General features: G+C 33.9%; 2 protein-coding genes across 2 annotated transcripts in view; both read left to right on the top strand.

Annotated features, from left to right (window-relative positions):
- The window catches only part of LOC135848335 (zinc finger protein 845-like), a 39,780-nt gene extending 29,737 nt beyond the window's left edge, over positions 1-10,043 (top strand). The window contains exons 2-14 of the mRNA XM_065368233.1: positions 3,513-3,710; positions 3,801-4,384; positions 4,481-4,885; positions 4,986-5,457; positions 5,542-5,602; positions 6,938-7,164; positions 7,241-7,431; positions 7,510-7,782; positions 7,900-8,184; positions 8,287-8,574; positions 8,689-8,742; positions 8,841-9,242; positions 9,343-10,043. Coding sequence (XP_065224305.1) covers positions 3,513-3,710; positions 3,801-4,384; positions 4,481-4,885; positions 4,986-5,457; positions 5,542-5,602; positions 6,938-7,164; positions 7,241-7,431; positions 7,510-7,782; positions 7,900-8,184; positions 8,287-8,574; positions 8,689-8,742; positions 8,841-9,242; positions 9,343-9,815 — 3,913 coding nt within the window. The 3' untranslated portion in view covers positions 9,816-10,043. The remainder of the gene's footprint in view (positions 1-3,512; positions 3,711-3,800; positions 4,385-4,480; positions 4,886-4,985; positions 5,458-5,541; positions 5,603-6,937; positions 7,165-7,240; positions 7,432-7,509; positions 7,783-7,899; positions 8,185-8,286; positions 8,575-8,688; positions 8,743-8,840; positions 9,243-9,342) is intronic.
- Positions 10,044-11,575: 1,532 nt separating this feature from the next.
- Positions 11,576-23,197, top strand: LOC135848334 (zinc finger protein 62-like). Its single transcript, XM_065368232.1, has 12 exons — positions 11,576-11,913; positions 11,994-12,191; positions 16,885-17,354; positions 17,439-17,729; positions 17,837-18,250; positions 18,342-18,745; positions 20,522-20,667; positions 20,754-20,912; positions 21,028-21,476; positions 21,561-21,848; positions 21,955-22,389; positions 22,476-23,197. The coding sequence occupies exons 1-12, from the start codon at positions 11,834-11,836 to the stop codon at positions 22,943-22,945; spliced, it is 3,804 nt and encodes a 1,267-aa protein (XP_065224304.1). The 5' UTR covers positions 11,576-11,833; the 3' UTR covers positions 22,946-23,197.
- Positions 23,198-23,585: the final 388 nt, after the last annotated feature.

Raw genomic sequence — 23,585 nt, 5'->3', positions numbered from 1 at the left:
GAGCTAAGAATTTCCTAACAGAAATATCTTGCTATGAGGAAATAATTTGAATTAATGAGAACTAATAGAATCAATAGAACTAATAGAATCAATAATGCTGATTATTTCCACACCTATGGGCTGGTACACCCATAGGAATTTATCTTGAATTAATATTTAAGTAAATATCTTCGATCCCCACCAGGGATGCCAAAATGTAGGGGGAGATTTTGCACATCTGGGGTGTTAGTTACTTCGATCCTTAGCTTCTAGGAAAGGATTCACGAAAGTAACGAATCTCTCTACATGAACAGGACCCTCTGAGTACCATTGGTTCAGTCCGAGAACCTCACGGGGGCCCAACCCTAGATATCGGTTGGGGTTTGAGCCAGAATAAATAAAACTCGTAAATTGGGAATTTACTCCTTGTTATTTCCTCTGGGTGAGTGACCAAGCCACCAATATCATCATAGGACGAATTTGAGTGTTGGGAAACGAATATTAATTACGTAAATAAGAACACAGATCTTCTTCAAGTACATCTAATTATCTCAAATTACGAGAAAAGAACAACATGAAGTTGATATCTCTTGAGAGTAATTATTGGAGAAGGAAAGGGAGGTTGAGAATTACTACAAATTCGTAGCCTATTCTCGGATTGGTATTTTTTGGATAAAAAATTGGTAAAGAAAAGATAAATACCTGGGATTGTGTTGAGTTGGGAAGACAATATAATTAATTCCAACCATACTAGGAATTAATTAAAAATTGCTTGTTGTATGGTATTACACTTCCGGAAGTTCCAATACACCTGACTTTATAGAATTAATAATTATAGGGAGTATCACAAGTCAGTGTGAAAAGATTCCCTATCCAATAAAATTGGACACGTAAATAAGAGGCACTTCCGTAAATAGTGACCCCTGAGCTCCATGTACTTGGCTAGTTTCATCCACTGCGTTATAGAACGAATAGAATTAATGTGAACGAATATTCTGACCCCCGAATCCACACTGGTAGCCCCCTAGGCTTGGAGAGTCTAGGAGAGCTGACCAGGCAGTTCGGCAGTACATTGGATACTGACTGTACAGTGGAACTAGCAACTATGAGCTTAGGGTAAAAATGAGTCTGGACCAAGCAGCAGAGGCAGCGGATGCGCGCGTTTCTAGGCTATGATTGGCTGAATATTATGTCATGAGATCGCGGAAATACCCATGTATTGATAGTATCCGCGAGCTGAATATTCGCGTCAGGTTGGGCAATATAAGAAATGTTTTTTCTCCCAGTTAGGTAGCAGAAAAAGCTGTTTTTTCTCCCTCTACATTATCAAACTTTTTGTTGTGAAATATACATTTTTTTTGAGAACAGTGAACGAATATTCATAATTTTTCCAATTTCAACTACTACCAACTACCAGTTTTAGGCCATTCTGGAGCTTCTAGCGATGTTGCTATGTTCTCCAGAAATTTCAAATCGTTCTGAAAACGTTCAAAATGAATTTCAGCAGCTGGAAACCGTCCATGGAAATTGAGCCAGAAAAGAATATTCAAATATTGAAATTTTATGACGTTTTCTTGCTAATTTTAGGTCACTGATCTGAGCACAAAAGTGATGTCCCAATTGAACATTGATTTATAATTTTCGAGAAAATGCCGTTTTTTGCAAGAAATTAGAAAACAACTTTTACATGATTTTCTTAAAAATTGAAACATTTGAAACAATGATTCAAATTGCAAATCTCAAAAATTCTTCGAAGAATTGAAAAATTTGCCAAAAATTGATGGAAAATTCGAGCAATATTCTAGTGGAAAATAGAAATATTCAGTAAATTTTTTTTCAGATTTTTTGTAATGTTTCTTTAAGGTACATATAAGAAAATTGTACGAAAATTATTGAAAAAAAAACATCAAGTTTCATAATGTGTAAAATTCGGTGTTTTTTCAAACGTAATTTTTGAGCTCAAAAAAAGTGCAGTTTTCGAGTAGAAGGAAGCTTCGTCCACGCGACTGGACACAGGAATTACGTAAATTCCCCGTGCCAAAAACCCCCCATAATCGAAAATTCAACTCGTTTACGCGCGAATGTCGATAAGTCATTTTTTGAGGAATAAAAGCGCCATTTTGGGCCAAAAAATGACTCATTGAAATTTGTGCGTAAATTGGTTGAATTTTCGGTTACGGGGGTTTTTTGGGACGGAGAGTTCATTTCCGGTGTCAGATTGTCCCAACGACGCTTCCTTCTGCTGAAATTTTGCAATTTTTTGAACTCAAGATGAGCTGGAAAAAAGTTGTCGAATTTTGCATTTTAAACGCCGTTTTCTGACTAATTTGAGGTCGCTGAACCCAACAGTTACGTTTGTTTTGCGATCAGACTCGTATTTTGCGAAATAGAGACGATTTCTCACTGAAGCGGCGTCCTGCGACACGAATGGACACCAGATTTGAACTCGGCGACCTCGAATTAGTCGAAAACGAAATTTTACTAGACTTTTTTGGAAATCGAAAAAATCCAAATAATGCAAAGGGGAGTTTATGTATTTTTTTGGGCAAAAAAACTGAAGCTTAAAACCTGGCTGTGGTTTTTTTTGGGGCGAAAAATTCATCTCCGGTGTCAGATTGACCCTACGATGACGCTGATGCTTCCTTCTGCTGAAAATTTGCCATTTTTTGGACTCAAGATGAGCTGGAAAAAAGTTGTCACATTTAGCATTTTTAACGACAATTTCTGACTAATTTTAGGGCCCTGACTGAACACAAAAATGACGTTCATTTTTCAATGCAACCCCGTATTGGTCAGAAAAACGTTATTTAAAATTGTATAAAAACGGTACCAGTGAAAAAATTGATCAACAATTTTGAAAGGTTACTAGGGTTACTCAATTAATAATGAAGAAACGCTTTAAAAAAAAAATGATTGAAAAAAATGGACAAAATTGTTGAAAATTTTTTGTTTTCCCAAACGTCTGACGCAAAAATTTTACAAAATATTGATAAATTTGCATTGAATTAACATAGGTTATGAAATGAAAACACTACCTACAAGGGCATTATTCAAATGATTAGAATGATTCAAACATTTCCCTTTTCCTTTTTTTTGATGATTTTTTTCAAAATTATTGGTGTTGGTCAATTTGGAGTTTTGCGAAGCACGTGGCTCCTTCAATACATGAAATAGGCAAGCAATCAGACACCATCACAAACCATCTGTTGTCAGTGATAAGAAAATGATAACAGAAGCTGATTTCTCCAGACTTAGAATTTCAAATTTTCAAATCATGATAATAATTATGAGAGAATTCTCTTCTATCTAGTAAAATCGATTGGTAGCTTTAGCTATTCTGTTCTGTCATCTATCGGTATCAAAAAATACAACATTATGGATTATATTTACAAACATGAAGACTCAATGCGACAGTGTGAAACTTTATTTACAGAAAATACCCTTAAACTCTGCAAGTACGTAAATACGAACATTTCATTATTCAAAATGACCATTTCGAATGATTAATTGGGATAGGTATATTTCATCAACAGCTATTCCATGTGCCTACTGTCATCCACGAATTCATCCTCCGAGTCCACTGAACGAGTTAAGGAATACGAAATTATGAAGAAGAGACTTGACAGAGCTCAAGAAAATATTGCTATGTTAAAATCCGAGTACAATGATTTAACTCTACACCGTTCAAAGTCTGCCTCATCTGGAATTGATTTTAAAGGAAAGTTTTTCAAGTAAGGCTATCTCGAGTTCCAAATTTCATTATTATCAATGATCAATACCAACAAGTTAATGTAGGTACGTACGTTTAATTTGATTTTCAGCTATCTAGGTCGCCAAGAAACATTGAGATTGAAATTCATTGAAACAATCAACGAGTGCAAACATATAAATTCGCGTTTAGATGATATTCTACATGACTGTTCGAATGAAGCATTGAACGAGAGTTCTAATAAAAAGACATCGAAACGTGATCGGTCGAATACAGCTGATGGATTCGATTTGTCTTCAATTCCCAAAGTATATGTTGTATTGCCAAAACTCGATTGGGACTATCGCGATCCTCTTACTTCGGATGGTCACAATCTGGAGTCTGATTCGTTTTCAAATTCATCTTCAGATCTGAATAGCGATGTAGCTTTGAAAAAATGCAACTCAACGACCATTTTAGAAACCAAGGAATTGAAAAATTGGGCCTCTCGTAAACGAAATGAAGAACCACTTGAATGTGCCGATTGCGGTAAATCGTTCACAAGGAAGGAACGTCTGAAGTCACATATATTTTCAATGCATATGCCCTATCAATGCAGACCATATAAATGCGATATTTGCAGCAAATTTTATTCGACTAGGAGCCATCTGAACTATCACAGATGCTCGGCATCTGCGAGACGAAATACAGTTTCAGGTATGTAAGTTTACAAGTGCTGGCCAGATTGGTCTTATTGTAAATTATGAAATATTTATATTATTTTCCTTTCTTTTTGTTGTATTTACATTATAGATCGTCGCCAATCCCTCGTCTGCACCATTTGCCATAAAAATTTCAGATACCAAAGTGGTCTCAAAAGACATACGTTAATTCATGAAGGTCGGAAACCATTTAAATGCGCTGAATGCGGTAAATCATTCAGAAGAAATTATATAATGAATCAACATATCAATTCATGTCACACTCCCTATCACACGCGACCATATAAGTGTGACATTTGTGGCAAACGTTATTCAGCTCAGTGGGATTTAAATGCTCACAAACGCCTTGCTGGACATTATTCATCTTCAAAATTATCCAAAGTTTCGTCTGAAGATGTAAATGATGGTGTAACTGTGAAGGAATGTGACTCGACTACAGTTTTGGGTGCCAAGAAAGTTAGAAAATTGGTGTCATCGAAACGAACAAAAAACTCGGGTAAGTTACAAACGACAAATGGCAGTTAATCTTCATTTATCTCAGTTTATTAGCTAATTGAATTATTAACTCTCGTTTCTTTCTATCTGATTTGTGCTAGATTCGAGTAATCTGTTCGTTTGTAAAATTTGTGATCAGAATTTCAGCAGACAGGATCATCTGAAAAGACATATTATGGTTTTGCATGAATTTTCAAACTCATTTAAATGCGTCGATTGCAATAAATCTTTTGCAACAAAATATGGTATTAAACGACATATAGTTCTGGTGCACATCAATGAGCAGAGGTCTCTTGACTCTCATCATTATTACTGCGCGCATTGCAAGTATCGATGCCAATCAAAAGAAAGCTTAGTTTATCATATCAAGAGGAACCATATATCGAATTTAAGTCTTGGTGAATTTAGCTGCACTGTATGTGGAAAGACATTTACAAGAAGGCAGTATAGAACACTGCACGAGCAAACGGTTCATGTCCAAATAAAACGTTTTTGTTGTACGAATTGTGGTAAGCGATACAAGTACAATAGTTGTCTTGCTAGGCACTTGAGACTTGAACAGTGTAAGCCCAAGTAGTGTATTTTTGTATGAATAATCTTTTTTCCTTGGTCACCGCAAGATTGTCCTAGACTTTTATTTTCACGTCAAATTAACAGCCATTATTCAATATATTTTTTATCATTAGGGTCTAATGAATTATTAATCGATGTACCACAGGTGAGTCCATTTTTAGTTATTATCAAATTATAAATTTCGGTGATTGTTATAGATTTTGAGTAAGTTATTCTTCATTTCAATACACGTTAGCTATTGGACTGTGGTCATTAATTTTTGTTTTTCATTTTATATGTTTATTGTTACGTTGAGTACAAAATAATATGGGTGTACCTAATGGTATGATTTTCAAGTATAGCTCAAATTAATTTCACCAGGACCAGGCATCATCTTGGTTGCAATTTCAAATTTTAGCGAAAATAATACCTGCATTCTGAAGAATTTCTGTAGCGATTTTGTAATCTTCTCCAACAATTTCAAATCGCTCTGTCAAGAATAAATTTTAGCTCCTGGAAAATTGCCCATGAAAATTAAGCTGGAAAATAGTATTCAAAAATTGAATTTTTTACGACATTTTCTTGCTAATTTGAGGTCACTGAGCTGAGCACAAAAGTGACGTCCCAATTGAACTTTGATTCATAATTTTCGAGAAAACGCAATTTTTCCCAAGAAGTTGGAAAACAACAGAACTTGAAACAATGATTCAAATTGCAAATCTCAAAAATTCGTCGGAGAATTAGAAAAATTGCCTAATTATTAATGGAAAATTCGAAAAGTGTCTGAAAAATGATTGCAATATTATCGGAGAAATTTCTAGTGAAATTATGATTCAATTTCTTCTTCTTGTAATATTTCTTTTAGGTATATAAGGTATAAAAAAATTGTTCGAAAATTATTTTTAAAAAAAACATCAAGTTTTATTAGGGCGAAAAAAAGTTGTCGAATTTTGCATTTTTAATGACAATTTCAAATTTCTGACTAATTTGAGGTCGCTGAACCTACAAATGACGTTCATTTTTCAATACAACCCCGAATGGATAAGAAAAAAGGTCATTTAAAATTGTATAAAATAGTGAAAAAATTGATTAACAATTTTTAAAAGGTGTTACTCAATTAATGAAGAAACGCTTTAAAAAAGTCATTGAAAGAAATGGACAGAATTGGTAAAAATTTTTCCAAACATTTGATGCAAAAATGTTACAAAATAGGTATCGAGAAACTTGCATTGAATGAATTAACATAAATTTAATTTATGAAATAAAAACACTACTTACCTATAGGAATAAAATGAGCATCATTTGAAGGATTAGAATTGATTTAAAATTTCAAACATTTTCTTCTCCTGGTATTTTTGATGATTTTTTTCAAAATCAAAATTGGTGAATACTGAATTTAGACTTAAAGTTTTCCAACGCGATGCTCGTGGCTCCTTCAATGCATAAAATAGGCAACCCAACCACCTACCTGTTCACTGTTAGTGATAAGAAATGATAACAGAAGCCGATTTGCGATTTTTTTTTCTTCTCTTGGACTTTGAATTCAAATCATGAAAATCATTGTGAGAGAATTCTCTTCTATCTAGTGAAAATCGATCGATTTAGCTATTCTGTTCGGTCATCTATCGGTATCAAAAAATACAACATTATGAATTATGTTTACAAATATGAAGACCCAATGCGTCATTGTGAAACTGTACTTACAGAAAATATCCTCAAACTCTGCAAGTACGTAAATACGAACATTTCATTATTCAAATCGACCATTTCGAATGATTAATTGACATATATATTTCATCAACAGCTATTCCACGTTTTCAAACGAGCACACTGAAGAATTGTGTATAGCTACTGCTGCTTCTGCTTCCAAATCGCTGGAAGTTTCATCTTCAGATTTGAATAACGATGTAGCTGTGAAAAAATGCAACTTACCGACCGTTTTTAAAACCAAGAAATTGGAAAATTGGGCCTCTTCGAAACGAAACGAAGCTCCTAGTAAGTATCAAGTATGAGGTAATCAGTATTGGTCTTGGAACTTTTTTCGTTTATTTTTATTTCTCATCACTTCATCAGATCTCAGCCAATCGTTGGTCTGCAAAATTAGTCATCGAAGCATCAGTGACAAAACCGAAGGGAATATGGAAAAACACATGTTTTTGCACAGAGGTTTAAAACCATTCGAATGTGCCGATTGCGGTAAATCATTTGCAACGAAGATAAATATGAAGTCACATATATTTTCAATGCATATGCCCTATCAAAGCAGACCATATAAATGCGATATTTGTAGCAAATTTTATTCAACTGGGAGCAATCTGAAGTATCACAGATGCTCAGCATCTGCAGGTATGTAGATAAGTTTAAAACTTTTACAAACCCCTAGTAAATATCATGTATGAGGTAATCGTTATTGGTCTTCCGTAAACAAGAGAATTATTTTCGTTTATTTGTATTTCTCATCAGATCTCAGTCAATCGTTGGTCTGCAAAATTTGTCATAAGACTATCCGTAACAAACGCCAGATGAGAAGACACATGTTTATGCACAGAGGTTTAAAACCTTTCGAATGTGCCGAATGCGGTAAATCGTTCACAAGGAAGGCATATGTGGAGTCACATATATTGTCAATGCATCTGCCCTATCAAAGCAGACCATATAAATGCGATATTTGCAGCAAATTTTATTCAACTCTGACTAATCTGAAGTATCACAGATGCTCAACATCTGCGATACCAAAGAAAGTTCCAGGTATGTAGATAAGTTTACAACTTTTACAATCTCCTAGGAGGTAATCGTTATTGGTCTTCTATAAACAAGAGAATTATTTTCGTTTATTTTATTTCTCATCAGATCTCAGCCAACCTTTGGTCTGCAAAATTTGTCATAAGACTATCTGTAACAAACGCCAGATGAGAAGACACATGTTTTTGCACAAAGGTTTAAAACCTTTCGAATGTGCCTATTGCGGTAAATCATTTGCATATAAGGCACATGTGGAGTCACATATATTTTCAATGCATATGCCCTATCAAAGCAGACCATATAAATGCGATATTTGTAGCAAGTTTTATTCAACTCGGACTAATCTGAAACATCACAGATGCTCAACATCTGGGAAGAAATCAAAAAAAGTTTCAGGTATGTAGATAAGTTCACAACTTTTACAAGTACTGGCCAAATTGGTCTTAGATGCTCAAAAACATTGAGTACCTAATCATTCCGCTCCTATACCATTGCGATTTTCATCTCTAGGTTGTACCAAGAAAGAGAACAAAATTGTGTCTAGAATAGGAAAGAAAGTTTCAGGTATGTAAGTTTACAAGTGTTGGCCAAATTGGTCTTATTGTAAGTTATGAAATGTTTTCAAGTATCATTTCCGTTTCTTTTTGTTGTATTTACTAAAGATCGTCGCCAATCTCTGGTTTGCAACATCTGCCGTAAACATTTCAGTCGCCAGTACACTCTCAAACAACATATGTTAATTCACGAAGGTGTGAAACCATTTAAATGTACCGAATGCGGTAAATCATTCAGCAGAAAATTTCGTATGAATCAACATATCGCTGTATATCACACTCCCTATCACACTCGACCGTATAATTGCGACATTTGTGGAAAACGTTATGCAGCTCTGTTCCGTCTAAATACTCATAAACGCCTTGCTGGACATTATTGCTCTTCAAAATTATTCAAAACGTCTGCAGATGTAGATGATGGAGCAATTGTTGAGGAACGTGACTCGCCCACTGTTTTAGGTGCCAAGAAAGTTAAAAAATTGGCGTCATCGAAACGAAAGAAAAACTCAAGTAAGCTACAAACTACAAATAGTAGTTAATCTTCATTGATCTCAATTTATTAGCTAATTGAATAATCAATTTTTATTTATTTTTATTTGATTTGCTTTAGATCCGAGCCAGTTTTTTGTTTGTGACGTTTGCAATCGGAGTTGCAGCACGCGGCGTGGTCTGATAAGACATTTTAGTTTGCATGAAGCTTTGAAACCAGCATTTAAATGCGCCGAATGTGATAAATCCTTTCCAAGAAAACAGAGTATGAAACGACATATAATTCTGGTGCACATCAATGATGAGAGGTCTCTTGGCTCCTATTATTACTGCGCGCATTGCAAGTATCGATGCCAATCCAAGGAAAGCTTAGTTTATCATATCAAGAGGGAACATGTATCAAATTTAAGTCTTGATGAATTTGGCTGCTCTATATGCGGTAAAACATTTTCTGAAAGTAGTAAAAGGAGGCGTCACGAGCAAACATTTCATGTCGAAAAGAAACGTTTCTGTTGTATGAATTGCGGCAATCGATACAAGCACGATAGTGGTCTTTTAAAGCACTTGGAACTTGGACAGTGTGTGCTCGAGTAGTACAGTATGGATAATCTCTGCTCCTTGGTGACTGTAAGATTGCTCTTTATTTTCATTTTAATACGGCAAATTTACAGCCATGAGCCATTTTACAGTGTTTTTTTTGCTTCTCAATTAATCGATGTCGCTCTTAGAAATGTGTTCATTTTTAGCAGTTAGGTATTCCTTATTTTAATTTGAGTTAGTTATTGCAATAGTGTCATTAATTAAATTTGTTTTTTCATTTTATAGGTTTTTTTTGTCGTTTTGTTGAGTATAAAATAATATGGGTGTGCCTCATGGTATAGTTTTCATATGGGTAGGTACAGCTCAAATTAATTTCACCAAGGAACATCGACTTATCGAGGTTCCCATCCACCGATTGAATGCTCTAAAGGTTTATATTCAGCTGCTGCTCTCCAAAAAATTCATGGTTGCAAGTTTAAATTTTAGCGAAAATAATACATTCTGAAGAATTTTTATAGGAATGGATGATTCAGGTATTTCTACGTGAATATATTTGGCCAAAGGCGGAAAGTAAGGGAGAGCTGGGATGGAATTGGAAAATTTTTCAGGGTTCACCGGCAGAGTATTGAAATAAATTTTTGAATTTTTAACAAATTGCAGAAAATTGAAAAAAATCTGATAAAACTTATTTGAGGATGATTATCAAGCTTTGTTGTAAAATATAGGTACCTTCATTTTTTTGAGAAAAGTGAACGAATCTACTACCAGTTTTAGGCCATTATGGAGCTTCTAGCGATTTTGTTATGTTCTCCAGAAATTTCAAATCGTTCTGATAATGTTGTAAATGATTTTCAGCAGCTGGAAACTGTACATGGAAATTGAGGATGACGTTCCAATTGAACTTTGATTTATAATTTTCAAGAAAATGCAGTTTTTTTGCAAGAAATTGGAAAACAACTTTTACATGGTTTTCTTAAAAGTTGAAATATTTGAAACAATGATTCACATTGCAAATCTCAAAAATTCTTCGAAGAATTGAAAAATTTGCCTAAAATTAAAATTGATGGAAAATTCGCGAAAATGTCGGAAAAATGATTGCAATATTCTAGGAGAAATATTCAGTAAAATTATTTTTCAATTTTTTTTAGTGTTTCTTTGAGGTACCTATAGGAAAATTGTACAAAAATTATTGAAAAAAAACATCAAGAATTATTAAGGAGCAAAATTCGCTGTTTTTTCATACATAATTTTTTTGAGCTCAAAGAAGTGTAGTTTTCGAGTACTGAGAAAGCTTCGTCCGTGCCAAAAAACCCCCATAATCGAAAATTCAACTCGTTTACGTGCAAATTTTGATGAGTCATTTTTCGAGGAAAAAAGCGTCATTTTGCGCGAAGAAATGGTCCATCGAAATTTGAGCGTATATGAGTTAAATTTTCGGCTAGGGGCGGGGGGGGGGGGTTTGGGACTGCGAGTTCATTTCCGGTGTCAGATTGTCCCGACGACGCTTCGTTCGCTCAAAATAAGCTGAAAAAAAATGTCGAATTTGGAATTTTTAACCACGTTTTCTGACTAATTTGAGGTTGTTGAACCCAAAAATCACGTTCATTATTCAATTTAACCCTGAATGGGTCACAAAACGTTATTTAAAATTGTATAAAATAGTGAAAAAATTGATCAACAATTATGGAGAAACGCATTAAAAAAGTCGTAGAAAAAAATGGACAAAACTGGTGCAAATTTTTTGTTTTTTAATTTTTTCCAAACATTTGACGCAAAAATTTTACGACATAGATTTAATTTATGAAATAAAAACACTACCTGTATGGGCATCATTTGAATGAATAGAATAATTCAAACATTTCTTTTTACATTTTGATGATTTTTTTCAAAATTGGTGAATTTGGAGTTTTGCGAAGCACGTGGCTCCTTCAATGGATAAAATAGGCAAGCCAACCATACCATCTGTTGTTACTTAGTCCTAGGGGTTGTTAGTGGTAAGAAATGATAACAGAAGCCGATTTGCGTTTAGCTATTCTATTCTGTCATCTATCAGTATCAAAAAATCTAACATCATGGATTATATTTACAAATATGAAGATTCAATGCGTCAGTGTGAAACTTTATTTACAGAAAATATCCTTAAACTCTGCAAGTACGTAAATACGAACTTTTCATTATTCAAATTGACCATTTTGAATGATTAATTGACATACCTATATATTTCATCAACAGCTATTCCATGTGTCTACTGTCATCCTCGAATTCTTCATCCGAGTCCACTGAACGAGTTAAGGAATACAACATTTTGAAGAAGAAACTCGACACAGCTCAAGAAAATGTTACTACGTTAAAATCAGAGTATAATGATTTAACTCTACACTGTTCAAAGTCTACCTCATCTGGAATTAATTTTAAAGAAAAGGTTTTCAAGTAAGGCTACCTATCTCTAGTTTCAAATTTCACCATTATCAACAATGAGCTAGTAGTAAACAACTTGACGTACGTTTATTTTAATTTTCAGTTACTTAGCTCGCCAAGAGACGTTAAGATTGAAATTCATCGAAACAATCAGCGAGGGCAAACATATAAATTTCCTGTTTGGATGCTATTCTTCATGACTGTTCGAACTCTAATGAAGCATCGAACGACAGTTGTAATCAAAATACATCGAAACCGAGTCGTTCAAATTCAGGCAATGGATTCGATTTATCTTCAATTCCCAAAATATGTATCTTATTGCCGAAACTCGATTGGAACCATGGCGATCCTCTTACTTCAGACAGTCACAATCTTGAGTCTAATTCGTTTTCGAACGAGCATGCTGAAGAGTTGTGTACATCTACTGCTGCTTCTGCTTCCAAATCGCTAGAAGTTTCATCTTTACATTCGAATAACGATGTAGCTGTCAAAAAATGCAACTTAACGACTATTTTTAAAACCAAGAAATTGAAAAATTGGGCCTCTTCGAAACGAAATGAAGCTCCTAGTAAGTATCAAGTATGAGGTTATCTGTATTGGTCTTTTATAAACAAGAGAATTATTTTCGTTTATTTTTATTTCTAATCAGATTCCAGCCAATCGTTGGTCTGCAAAATTTGTCATCAGAATATCTGTAACGAAGAAAAGATGAGAAGACACATGTTTTTGCACGAAGGTTTAAAACCTTTCGAATGTGCCGATTGCGGTAAATCGTTTGCAAGGAAGGAAAATATGAAATCACATATATTGTCAATGCATATGCCCTATCAAAGCAGACCTTATAAATGCGATATTTGTAGCAAATTTTATTAATCTCGGAGTGATCTGAAGTTTCACAGATGTTCAACATCTGTGAAGAAACCAAAGAAAGTTTCAGGTATGTAGATAAGTTTACAACTTTTACGAGTGCTGGCCAAGTTGGTCTCATTGTATGCACATAATTTATGAGTTGTTTATAATATTACCGTTACTTTTTGTCATATTTACATTAGATCGTCACCTATCTGTCGTTTGCAACATTTGCCGAACTAATTTCAGTGATCGAAGTTATCTCAAAAAACATATGTTAATTCACGATGGTGTGAAACCTTTCAAATGTGCCGATTGCAGCAAATCGTTCACAAGGAAGGGAAATATGAAGACACATATATTTTCAATGCATATGCCCTATCAAAGCAGACCATATGAATGCGATATTTGTAGCAAATTTTATTCATCTCAAAGCAATCTGAAGTATCACAGATGCTCATCATCTACATTACCAATGAAAGTTTCACGTATGTAACTTTACAACTTTTACAAGTGCTGGCCAAAATCGTCTTATTGTAATTTATGAGTTACTTATTTATATGATTTTCGTTTCTTTTTGTTGTATTTACATTAGATCGTCGCCAACCTCCTATTTGCAACATTTGCCGAAAAAATTTCAGTAACCAAAATAATCTCGAAAGACATTATGTTAATTCATGAAGGCGCAAAACCATTTAAATGTGCTGAATGTGGTAAATCATTCAGAAACAAATATGATATGAATCAACATATCCATCGATGTCATTCTCCCTATCACATCCGACCATACAAGTGTGACATTTGTAGCAGACGTTATGCCACTCAGAGCAATCTAAATACCCATAAGCGCCTTGCTGGACATTATTGCTCTTCAAAATTATCCAAATTTACGTCTGTAAATGTACATGATGGTGTAACTGTTAAGAAACGCAACACGACCAAGAAAGCTAGAAAATTGATGTCATCAAAACGAAAGAAAAACTCGAGAAAGCTACAGACTATTAATGGTAAATTAATCTTCATCAATTTCAATTTATTAGCAGTTGATCAATTATCAACTTTTATTTATTTTTATTTTATTTGCATTAGATTCGAGCCAGTTTTTCATTTGTGGGGTTTGCAATCGGAATTTCAGCAAGCGGGCTAATCTGAAAAAACATCTGATTTCACATGAAGCTTCGAGACCATTTAAATGCGCCGAATGTGAAAAATCTTTTGCAACAAAACCTGCTGTAAGACGACATGTAGTTTTGGTGCACATAAATGATCACAGGTCTCTTGGCTCTCATTATTATTGCGCGCATTGCAAGTATCAATGCCGATTCAGAGAAAGCTTAGTTTATCATATCAAGAAAGACCATATATCAAATGTAAGTCTCGAAGAATTCAGCTGCACCATATGTGGTAAAACTTTTTCTGACGGTTTTATTAAAAGGCGTCACGAGCGAACAGTTCATGTCAAAGGAAGATGTTTCTGTTGTAAGAATTGTGGTAATCGATACAAGTACGGTAGGGGTCTTGCACAACACTTGAGACTTGAACGGTGTATGCCCACGTAGTGCATTTGTATGAATAATATTCTTTTCTCCTCAGTGACTGTAAAAATTGTCCTTGACTATATTTTAATACGGCTAATTTACAGTCATTTTACGATATTTTCGTTGTTTATCAATCATTAATCAAAGTACCTACCTCTTAAGTGTGTTCATTTTAAGCTATGATCAAATCAACCATATTGCACTGTTGTCATCAATTAAATTTGTTTTTCATTTTACTTATAAGTTATAAGTTTTTTAAAAAATGTATCTACCTACAAAATAATATGGGTATGCTTAATGGTATGATTTTCAGTAGGTAGGTAGAGGTACAGCTCAAATTAATTTCACCAGGGATCATCTCGACTTCTCGAGGTTTCCATCCCCTGAATGAATGCTCTAATAAGGTAATATATTCAGATATTGCTCTGTGCCCCCCCAAAAAATTCATGGTCGTCATTTCAAATTTTAGTGAAAATAATAAATTGCCTATATTCTGATAAAAGTATATTTTTTGGGGTCCATGCACAGTTCTGAAATCTGAAATGAATTTTTGGATTTCTCTGACGAATTTTTGTAAATTAAACAAAGAAAAAAAACTGATAAAGTTGATTCGAGGCCTCGACCTTCGAGGGTGATTTTCAAACTTTTTTTATAAAATACAAATTTTCAGCTTCCACACAATCACACTACAACAATCAACAACTACTAATTTTAGGTAATGTTCTCCAGAGATTTGAATTTCAGCACTTGGAAATTGCCCATGAAAATTAATTTAGAAAATGATGATATTCAAAAATTTAATTTTTCATGACGTTTTCTTGCTAAGTCGAGGTCACTGAGCACAAAAGTGACGTCCTAATTATTGAAATGTGAATTTTTATTTTTAATTTTTGAAAAAAAAGCAATTTTTGCAAGAATTTAGAAAATAACTTTTACTTATCTACTTGGTTTTTTTTTTAAAAAAAATTAAAACAATTCAAAGCAAATCTCAAAAATTCTTTGAAGAATTGAAACATTTGGCTAAAATTGATGGAAAATTCGCGAAAATGTCAGAAAAATGATTGCAATATTCTAGGGGAAATATTCAGTAAAATTATTTTTCAATTTTTTGTAGTGTTTCTTTGAGGTACCTATCGGAGAATTGTACAAAAATTATTGAAAAAAAAACATCAAGATTTATTAAGGAGCAAAATTCGGTGTTTTTTCATACATAATTTTTTTGAGCTCAAAGAACTGTAGTTTTCTAGTTTTGAGGAAGCTTCGTCCGTGCGATTGGACACCGGAATTGAATTCCCCGTGCGAAAAAACCCCTGTTTTCGAAAGGGTCACTAGAGCTACTCAAGGAGAAACACTTTGAAAGAATTATTGAAAAAAATGGGCAAAATTGGTGAAAATTTTTAGTTTATTAATTTTTTCCAAACATTCGACGCAAACATTTTACAAAATATCGAGAAGAATTAAAATTTGAATTAGCGTAAAGTTAATTTATGAAATAAATAAAAACACTGCGGGCATCATTTAGATGATTGGAATGATTCAAACATTTCCTTTTTCCCCTTATTTTTGATAATTTTATTCAAAATAGTGATTTTTTTTGGAGTTTTGCGAAGCACGTGACTCCTTCAATACATAAAATAGGCAAGCCAACCATCTGTTGTAACCGTTGTAACTTGTAACAGTTGTTGCCTAGAGGTTGTTAATGATAAGAAATGATAACAGTGACAGAAGCCGATTTCTTCAGTTCTTCTTCTGGACTTGGAATTCAAATCATGAAGGGAATTATGAGAGAATTCTCTTCTATCTAGTGAAAAATCGATTGGTACCTTTAGCTATTCTGTTCTGTCACCTATCAGTGTCAAAAAATACAATATTATGGATTATATTTACAAATATGAAGACTCAATGCGTCAGTGTGAAACTTTACTTACAGAAAATATCCTTAAACTCTGCAAGTACGTAAATACGAGCGTTTCATTATTTAAATTGACCATTTTGAATGATTAATTGACATACCTATATATATTTCATCAACAGCTATTCCATGTGTCTACTGTCATCCTCGATTTCACCATCAGAGTCCACTGAACGAGTTGAAGAATACAAAATTTTGAAAAAGAAACTCGATACAGCTCAAGAAAATATTGCTACGTTAAAATCAGAGTATAATGATTTAACTTTACACTGTACGAAGTCTACCTCAATTGGAAGTAATTTTAAAGAAACGTATTTCAAGTGAGACTATCTCTAGTTTCAAATTTCACCATTATCAACAATCAGCTAGTACCAACAACTTGACATACGTTTATTTTGATTTTCAGTTACTTAGCTCGCCAAGAGACGTTAAGGTTGAAATTCATCGAAACAATCAGCGAGTGTAAACACATAAATTCGCGTTTGGATGATATCCTACACGACTGTTCTGATGAAGCATTGAATAAAACTTCTAATAAAAAGACATCAAAACGTGGTCGTTCGAATAGAGCTGATGGATTCGATTTGTCTTCAATTCCCAAAATATGTATCTTACTGCCGAAACTCGATTGGGACTATGGCGAACCTCTTACTTGGGATGGTCTCCATCTTGAGTCTGATTCGTTTTCAAAGGAGCATGCTGAAGAGTTGTGTGCATCTGCTGCTGCTCCTGCTTTCAAATCGCTGGAAGTTTCATCTTCAGATTTGAATGGCGATGTAGCAGTGAAGAAATGCAGCTCATCCTCAACGAGCGTTTTAGAATCCAAGAAATTGAAAAATCCAGGATCTTCGAAACGAAATGAAGCATCTGCTCCTAGTAAGTTGCAAGTGTGAGGTAATTGGGATTGGTCTGAATTTATAAACAAGAGAATTATTTCCGTTTATCTTTATTTCTCTACAGATCCCAACCAGTCGTTGGTCTGCAACATTTGTCATCGAAATATCTGTAATAAAAAGCAGATGAGAAGACACATGTTTTTGCATGAAAGTTTCAAACCATTCGAATGTGCCGGCTGCGGTAAATCGTTCGCTAAAAAGCAAAATATGAAGTCACATATATTTTCAATGCATATGCCCTATCAAAGCAGACCTCATAAATGCGATTCTTGCAACGAATTTTATTCATATCGGAACAATATGAATAATCACAGATGCTCAACAACCCTAAGCAATCATTCCACACACGTTTCAGGTTTGCAAGCTTACAAGTGCTCGCCAAATTGGTCCTATTGTTCGTTATTTATGAGTTGTTCTTGTTCATAATATTTTCGTTTCTTTTTGTTGTATTTACATTATTAGATGGTCGCCAATCTCTAGTTTGCAACATTTGCCATAAACATTTCAGTCACCAACAAAGCCTTAAAAGACATATGTTAATTCATGAAGGTCTGAAACCATTTAAATGTGCTGAATGCGATAAATCATTCAGAACAAAAGCTAATATGAATCAACACACTCGTATATGTCACACTACCTATCACACTCGACCACATAAGTGCGACATTTGTGACAAACGTTATGCAGCTGAGTGGGAACTAAATGCTCACAAACGCCTTGCTGGACATTATTGCTCTTCAAAATTATCCAAAACGTCTGCAGATGTAGATGATGGATTAACTGTTAAAGAACGTGACTCAACTGCTGTTTTGAATGCCAAGAAAGTTAGAAAATTGGTGTCATCTAAAGGAAAGAAAAACTCGAGTAAGCTACAAAGTACATACAAATACTGGTTTTATTCATTGGTCTCAATTTATTAGCTAATTAAATTATCACATTTTATTTCTTTTCATGTGATTTGCATTAGATTCGAGCCAGTTCTTCGTTTGTAACGTTTGTCATCGAAATTTCAGCAGGCGGTATGATCTGGAAAGACACTTGATTTCCCATGAAGCCTTGAAACCATTTAAATGCGCCGAATGTGATAAATCCTTTGCAAGAAAAGATGTGATGAGAAATCATATAATTCTGATGCACATCAATGATCCGGGGTCTCTTGACTCTCATTATTGTTGCGCGCATTGCCAGTATCGATGCCGATTCAAAGAAATGTTAGTTTATCATATTAAGAAAAACCATCTATCAAATTTAGTGATTGATGAATTTAGCTGCACCGTATGTGGCAAAACATTTTCCACCCGTTCGAGTAGAAAATTTCACGAGCGAACAGTTCATGTTCAAAAAAAAAAATTCCTATTGTACGACTTGCGGTAAGCGATACAAGTACCATAAGAGTCTTGCAAAGCACTTGAAACTGAACAGTGTATGCTCAAGTAGTGCATGAATACCTAATGTTTTATCCTCGGTGACTGACTGTAAGATTTAGATTGCCCTTAAACTTTTATTTTTATATGGCAAATTTACAGCCATTTTACAATATTTTCGCAGATCAATTAAGCGATGTACCTCCTAAATGTGTTCATTTTTAGCTATTCTATTATCAAATTAGCACTTTTTAATGATTGTTTTAGATTTTAATATTCATCATTTCAATTCCCATTAGATATTGCACTGTTGTCATCTATTAAATTTGTTTTTCATTTAATAGATTTTTTGTTTTGTTGAGTACAGAATAATATGGGCGTGCCTAATGGTGTGGTTCTCAAGCACAGCTCAAATTAAGTCCACCAAGAATCGTCTTGATTTCTTGAGGTTTCTTTCCCCAGATTGAATGCTCTAATAAGGTATAGATTCAGCTGTTGCTCTGTGCCCCTCCCATAAGAATTTATGGTTGTCATTTCAAATTTTAGTGAAAATAATAAATCACCTATATTCTGAAGAGTTATATTTTTCGGTGTTCAGTTGCGGAGTTCTGAAAATAAATATTTCACATTTAAAAAAAAAAACTGATAAAGTTGATTCGAGCCCTCGAGGGTGATTTTCAAACTTTTTTATAAATTAAAAATAGAGCAAAGTGAACGAATATTAATAATTTTTTCAATTCAGCTCTCACGCAATCACACATCAATAATCAAAAACTACTAATTTTGGGCCATTCTAGTGGAGCTCTTAGCGATTTTATAATGTTCTAAGTATAGAAATTTCAAACTGCTCCATCTAATGAATTTCATTTCAGCTCTTGGAAATTGACCATGAAAATTAATCTAGAAAATAATGTTCAAAAATTTAATTTTTTATGACGTTTTCTTGCTAATTCGAAGTCACTGAGCACATAAGTGACGTCCCAATTAAAATTTGAATTTTGATTTATAATTTTTGAGAAAATGCAATTTTTTGCAAGAATTTGGAAAATAACTTTTACGTGATTTTTTTAAAAATTATAACAATAATTCAAATTGCAAATCTCAAAAATTCTTTGAAGAATTGTAACATTTGGCTAAAATTGGTGGAAAATTCGTGAAAATGTCTGAAAAGTCAGAAAAGTGAAGAGTGATCGCAATATTATAGGGGTCTTAAAGTAGAAAATTGTAGAAAATTATTGGGAAAAAAACAAAGTTTTATTAAAATTGTACCTACGCATAAAATTGTGAAAAAAAATTGATCAACATTTTTGAAAAGGGTTACTACTTACTGGGGTTACTTAATAGTCAATTGATGGGAAAAAGTTTTTTAAAAAATCGTTGACAAAAAAATATAAAAATGGACAAAATTGGTGAACATTTTTTTTTTCAATTTTTTCCAAACACTATTCAATTCTACGAAATATCAGGAAATTTGCATCTTAGGTTTTTAGTGTACATCATGTAAATGATTCAAAGTTCAATCATTTCTTTTTTTCCTTATTTTTGATGATTTTTTTTCAAAATTGGTGAATTTGGAATTTTGATTTTTGCGAAGCACATGGCACATGGCGCCTTCAATTCATAAAATAGGCAAGCACTCAAGCAGTCATAAACCATCTGTTCGTATTGTGATAAGAAATGATAACAGAAGCGGATTTGTTCTGTTCTCTTAACCTGCCTAATAGACTTGGAATTTAAATCATGCAAATTGTAAATAATTATGAGAGAATTCTCTTCTATCTAGTTAAAATCGATAGACACTTTTAGCTATTCGGTTCTGTCATCTATCAGTATCAAAAAATACAACATGATGAATAATATTTACAAATATGAAGACTCAATGCGTCAGTGTGAAACTTTATTTACAGAAAATATCCGGAAACTCTCCAAGTACGTAAATATATGAACGTTTCATTATTCAAATTGACCATTTCGCATGATTAATTGACAATTTCACTTATATATTTCATCAACAGTTATTCTTCGATTTCATCATCCCAGTCCACTGAACGAGTTAAGGAATACGAAATTTTGAAGAAGAAACTCGACACAGCTAAAGAAAATATTGCTATGTTAAAATCAGAGTATAATGATTTAACTCTACACTGTACAAAGTCTACCGCATCTGGAATTAGGTAATTTTAATGAAGAGTTTTTCAAGTGAGACTATCTCAAGCTTCAAATTTCACTATTACATATCAACAATCAGAAGGTATCAACAATTTGACGTATGTTTATTTTGATTTTCAGCTACTTAGCTCGCCAAGAGACATTAAGATCGAAATTCATCGAAACTATCAACGAGTGCAAACATATAAATTCGCGTTTGGATGATATTCTACAATACGACTGTTCAAATGAAGCATTGAACGAGAGTTCTAATCAAAATACATCAAAACGTGGTCGTTTGAATACAGCTGATGGATTCGGTTTGTCTCCAATTCCAATAGTGTGTATTTTATTGCCAGAAGTCGGTTGGGAGTATGGTGATTCTCTCACTTCGGATAGTCACAATCTTGAGTCTAATTCGTTTTCGAACGAGCACGCTGAAAAATTGTGTACATCTATTGCTGCTTCTGTTTCCGAATCGCTGGAAGTTTCATTTTCAGATTTGAATAGCGATGTATGCAACTCAACGACCGTTTTGGAAACCAAGAAATTGAAAAATAAGGCCTCTTGGAAACGAAATGAAGCTCCTGGTAAGTTACAAGTGTGTGCTAATCGGTATTGGTGTAAATTTCTAAACAAGATAATTATTTTCGTTCATTTTTATTTCTAATCAGATGCTAGCCAATCGTTGGTCTGCAACATTTGTCATCGGAGTATCAGTAACATGAAGAACATGAACAGACATATGTCTTTGCACAAAGGTTTAAAACCATTCGAATGTGCTGATTGCGGTAAATCGTTCACAAGGAAGCAACAAATGAAGTTACATATATTTTCAATACATATGCCTTATCAAAGCAGACCGTTTAAATGCGATATTTGCAGCAAACTTTATTCATCTCGGAGCGATCTGAAGTTTCACAAATGCTCAACCTCTGTAAAGAAACCAAAGAAAGTTTCAGGTATGTAGATAAGTTTACAACTTTTACAAATGCTGGCCAAATTAGTCTTATTGTACATAATTTACGAGTTGTTAATATTATTTCCGTTTCTTTTTGTCATATTTAGATACATTAGATCGTCGCCAATCTCTCGTTTGCAGCATTTGCAGTAAACATTTCAGTCGTCAACAAAATCTCAAAAGACATATGTTAATTCACGAAGGTGTGAAACCATTTAAATGTGCTGAATGCGATAAATCATTCAGAAGCAATTATGATATGAATCAACATATCAATCTATGTCACGCTCCCTATCACACGCGACCCTATAAGTGCGACATTTGTGGCAAACGTTATACAGCTCAGTGTGATCTAAATACTCACAGACGCCTTGCTGGACATTATTGCTCTTCAAAATTATCCGAATTTACGTCTGCAGATGTAGATGATGGTGTAAGTGTTGAGGATCGTGACTCGACTACTGTTTTGGGTGCCAAGAAAGTTAGAAAATTGGTGTCATCGAAACGAAAAAAAAACACGAGCAAGCCACAGACTACAAATGGTAATTAATTAATCTTCATTTATCTCGGTAATTTATTAACTGATTAAATTATCAACTTTTATTTCTTTTTATTTGATTTGCATTAGATTCGAGTCAGTTTTTCGCTTGTAACGTTTGCGATCGGAATTTTAGCAAGCAGGCTAATCTGGAAAGGCATTTGATTTCCCATGAAGCTTCGAAACCATTTGATTGCGCCGAATGCGATAAATCGTTTGCAAAAAAATGTTTTTTGAAGCGACATGTAATTCTGGCCCACATCAATGATCAGAGGTCTCTTGATTCTAATTATTACTGCGCGCATTGCAAGTATCGATGCCGAATCAAAGAAAGCTTAGTTTATCATATCAAGAATAACCATGTATCAAATTTAAGTCTGGATGAAGTTAGCTGCTCCATGTGCGGTAAAACATTTTCTGATAGTTGTAGTAGAAAGCGTCACGAGCAAACAGTTCATGTCGAAGAAATCTGTTTCTGCTGTATGAATTGCGGTAATCGATACAAGCACGATTGTAGTCTTGTAAAGCACTTGGAACTTGAACAGTGTAGGCTCAAGTAGTGCAACATGAATAATCTCTTCTCCTTGGTGACTGTAAGATTGCCCTCTATATTTATTTTAATACGGAAAATTTACAGCCGTTTTACAATGTTTTTGATGCTTCTCAATTTATCGATGTACCTCGTAACTATGTTCATTTCTAGCTGTTAGCAAATTAGCAATTTCAATGATTGTTTCAGAGTTAGATGTTCCTTATTTCATTTTGAGTTGTTTATGGCATTGGTGATTTAATTAAATTTGTATTTTATTTTACAGTAGTTTTTTTTTTTGTTGAGTAAAATAATATGGGTGTGCCTAATGGTATGGTTTTCAAGTAGAGCTCAAATTAATTTCAGCAGGGAACATCTCGACATCTCGAGGTTTCGATTCCCAAGGTACATATTCAGCAGCTGCTCTATGCCCCACCCAAAAAATTCATGGTCGCAAATTGTAATTTCAAATTTTAGCGAAAATAATGTATTGTAGATTTACATAAGTAATTTGTACGTTTTTGCTTAAATTTATTTCTAAGTACGTCTTATTTGGTCTGACAAGGGAACCTCTTGAGGTGTCACACTCCGATTTGAACGGAACCGCGATTTTTGTAAAGAGTATAGTCTAAAACCCCTAAAACCAAATTTTCAGCTGTCCAAGTTCATTT

Source organism: Planococcus citri, chromosome 5 (assembly GCF_950023065.1).
Source record: "Planococcus citri chromosome 5, ihPlaCitr1.1, whole genome shotgun sequence".
In the NCBI taxonomy this organism is placed as follows: Eukaryota; Metazoa; Arthropoda; class Insecta; order Hemiptera; family Pseudococcidae; genus Planococcus; species Planococcus citri.
The sequence above is the reverse complement of the archived record's forward strand: the minus strand, read 5'-3'. Positions and strand labels throughout refer to the sequence as shown.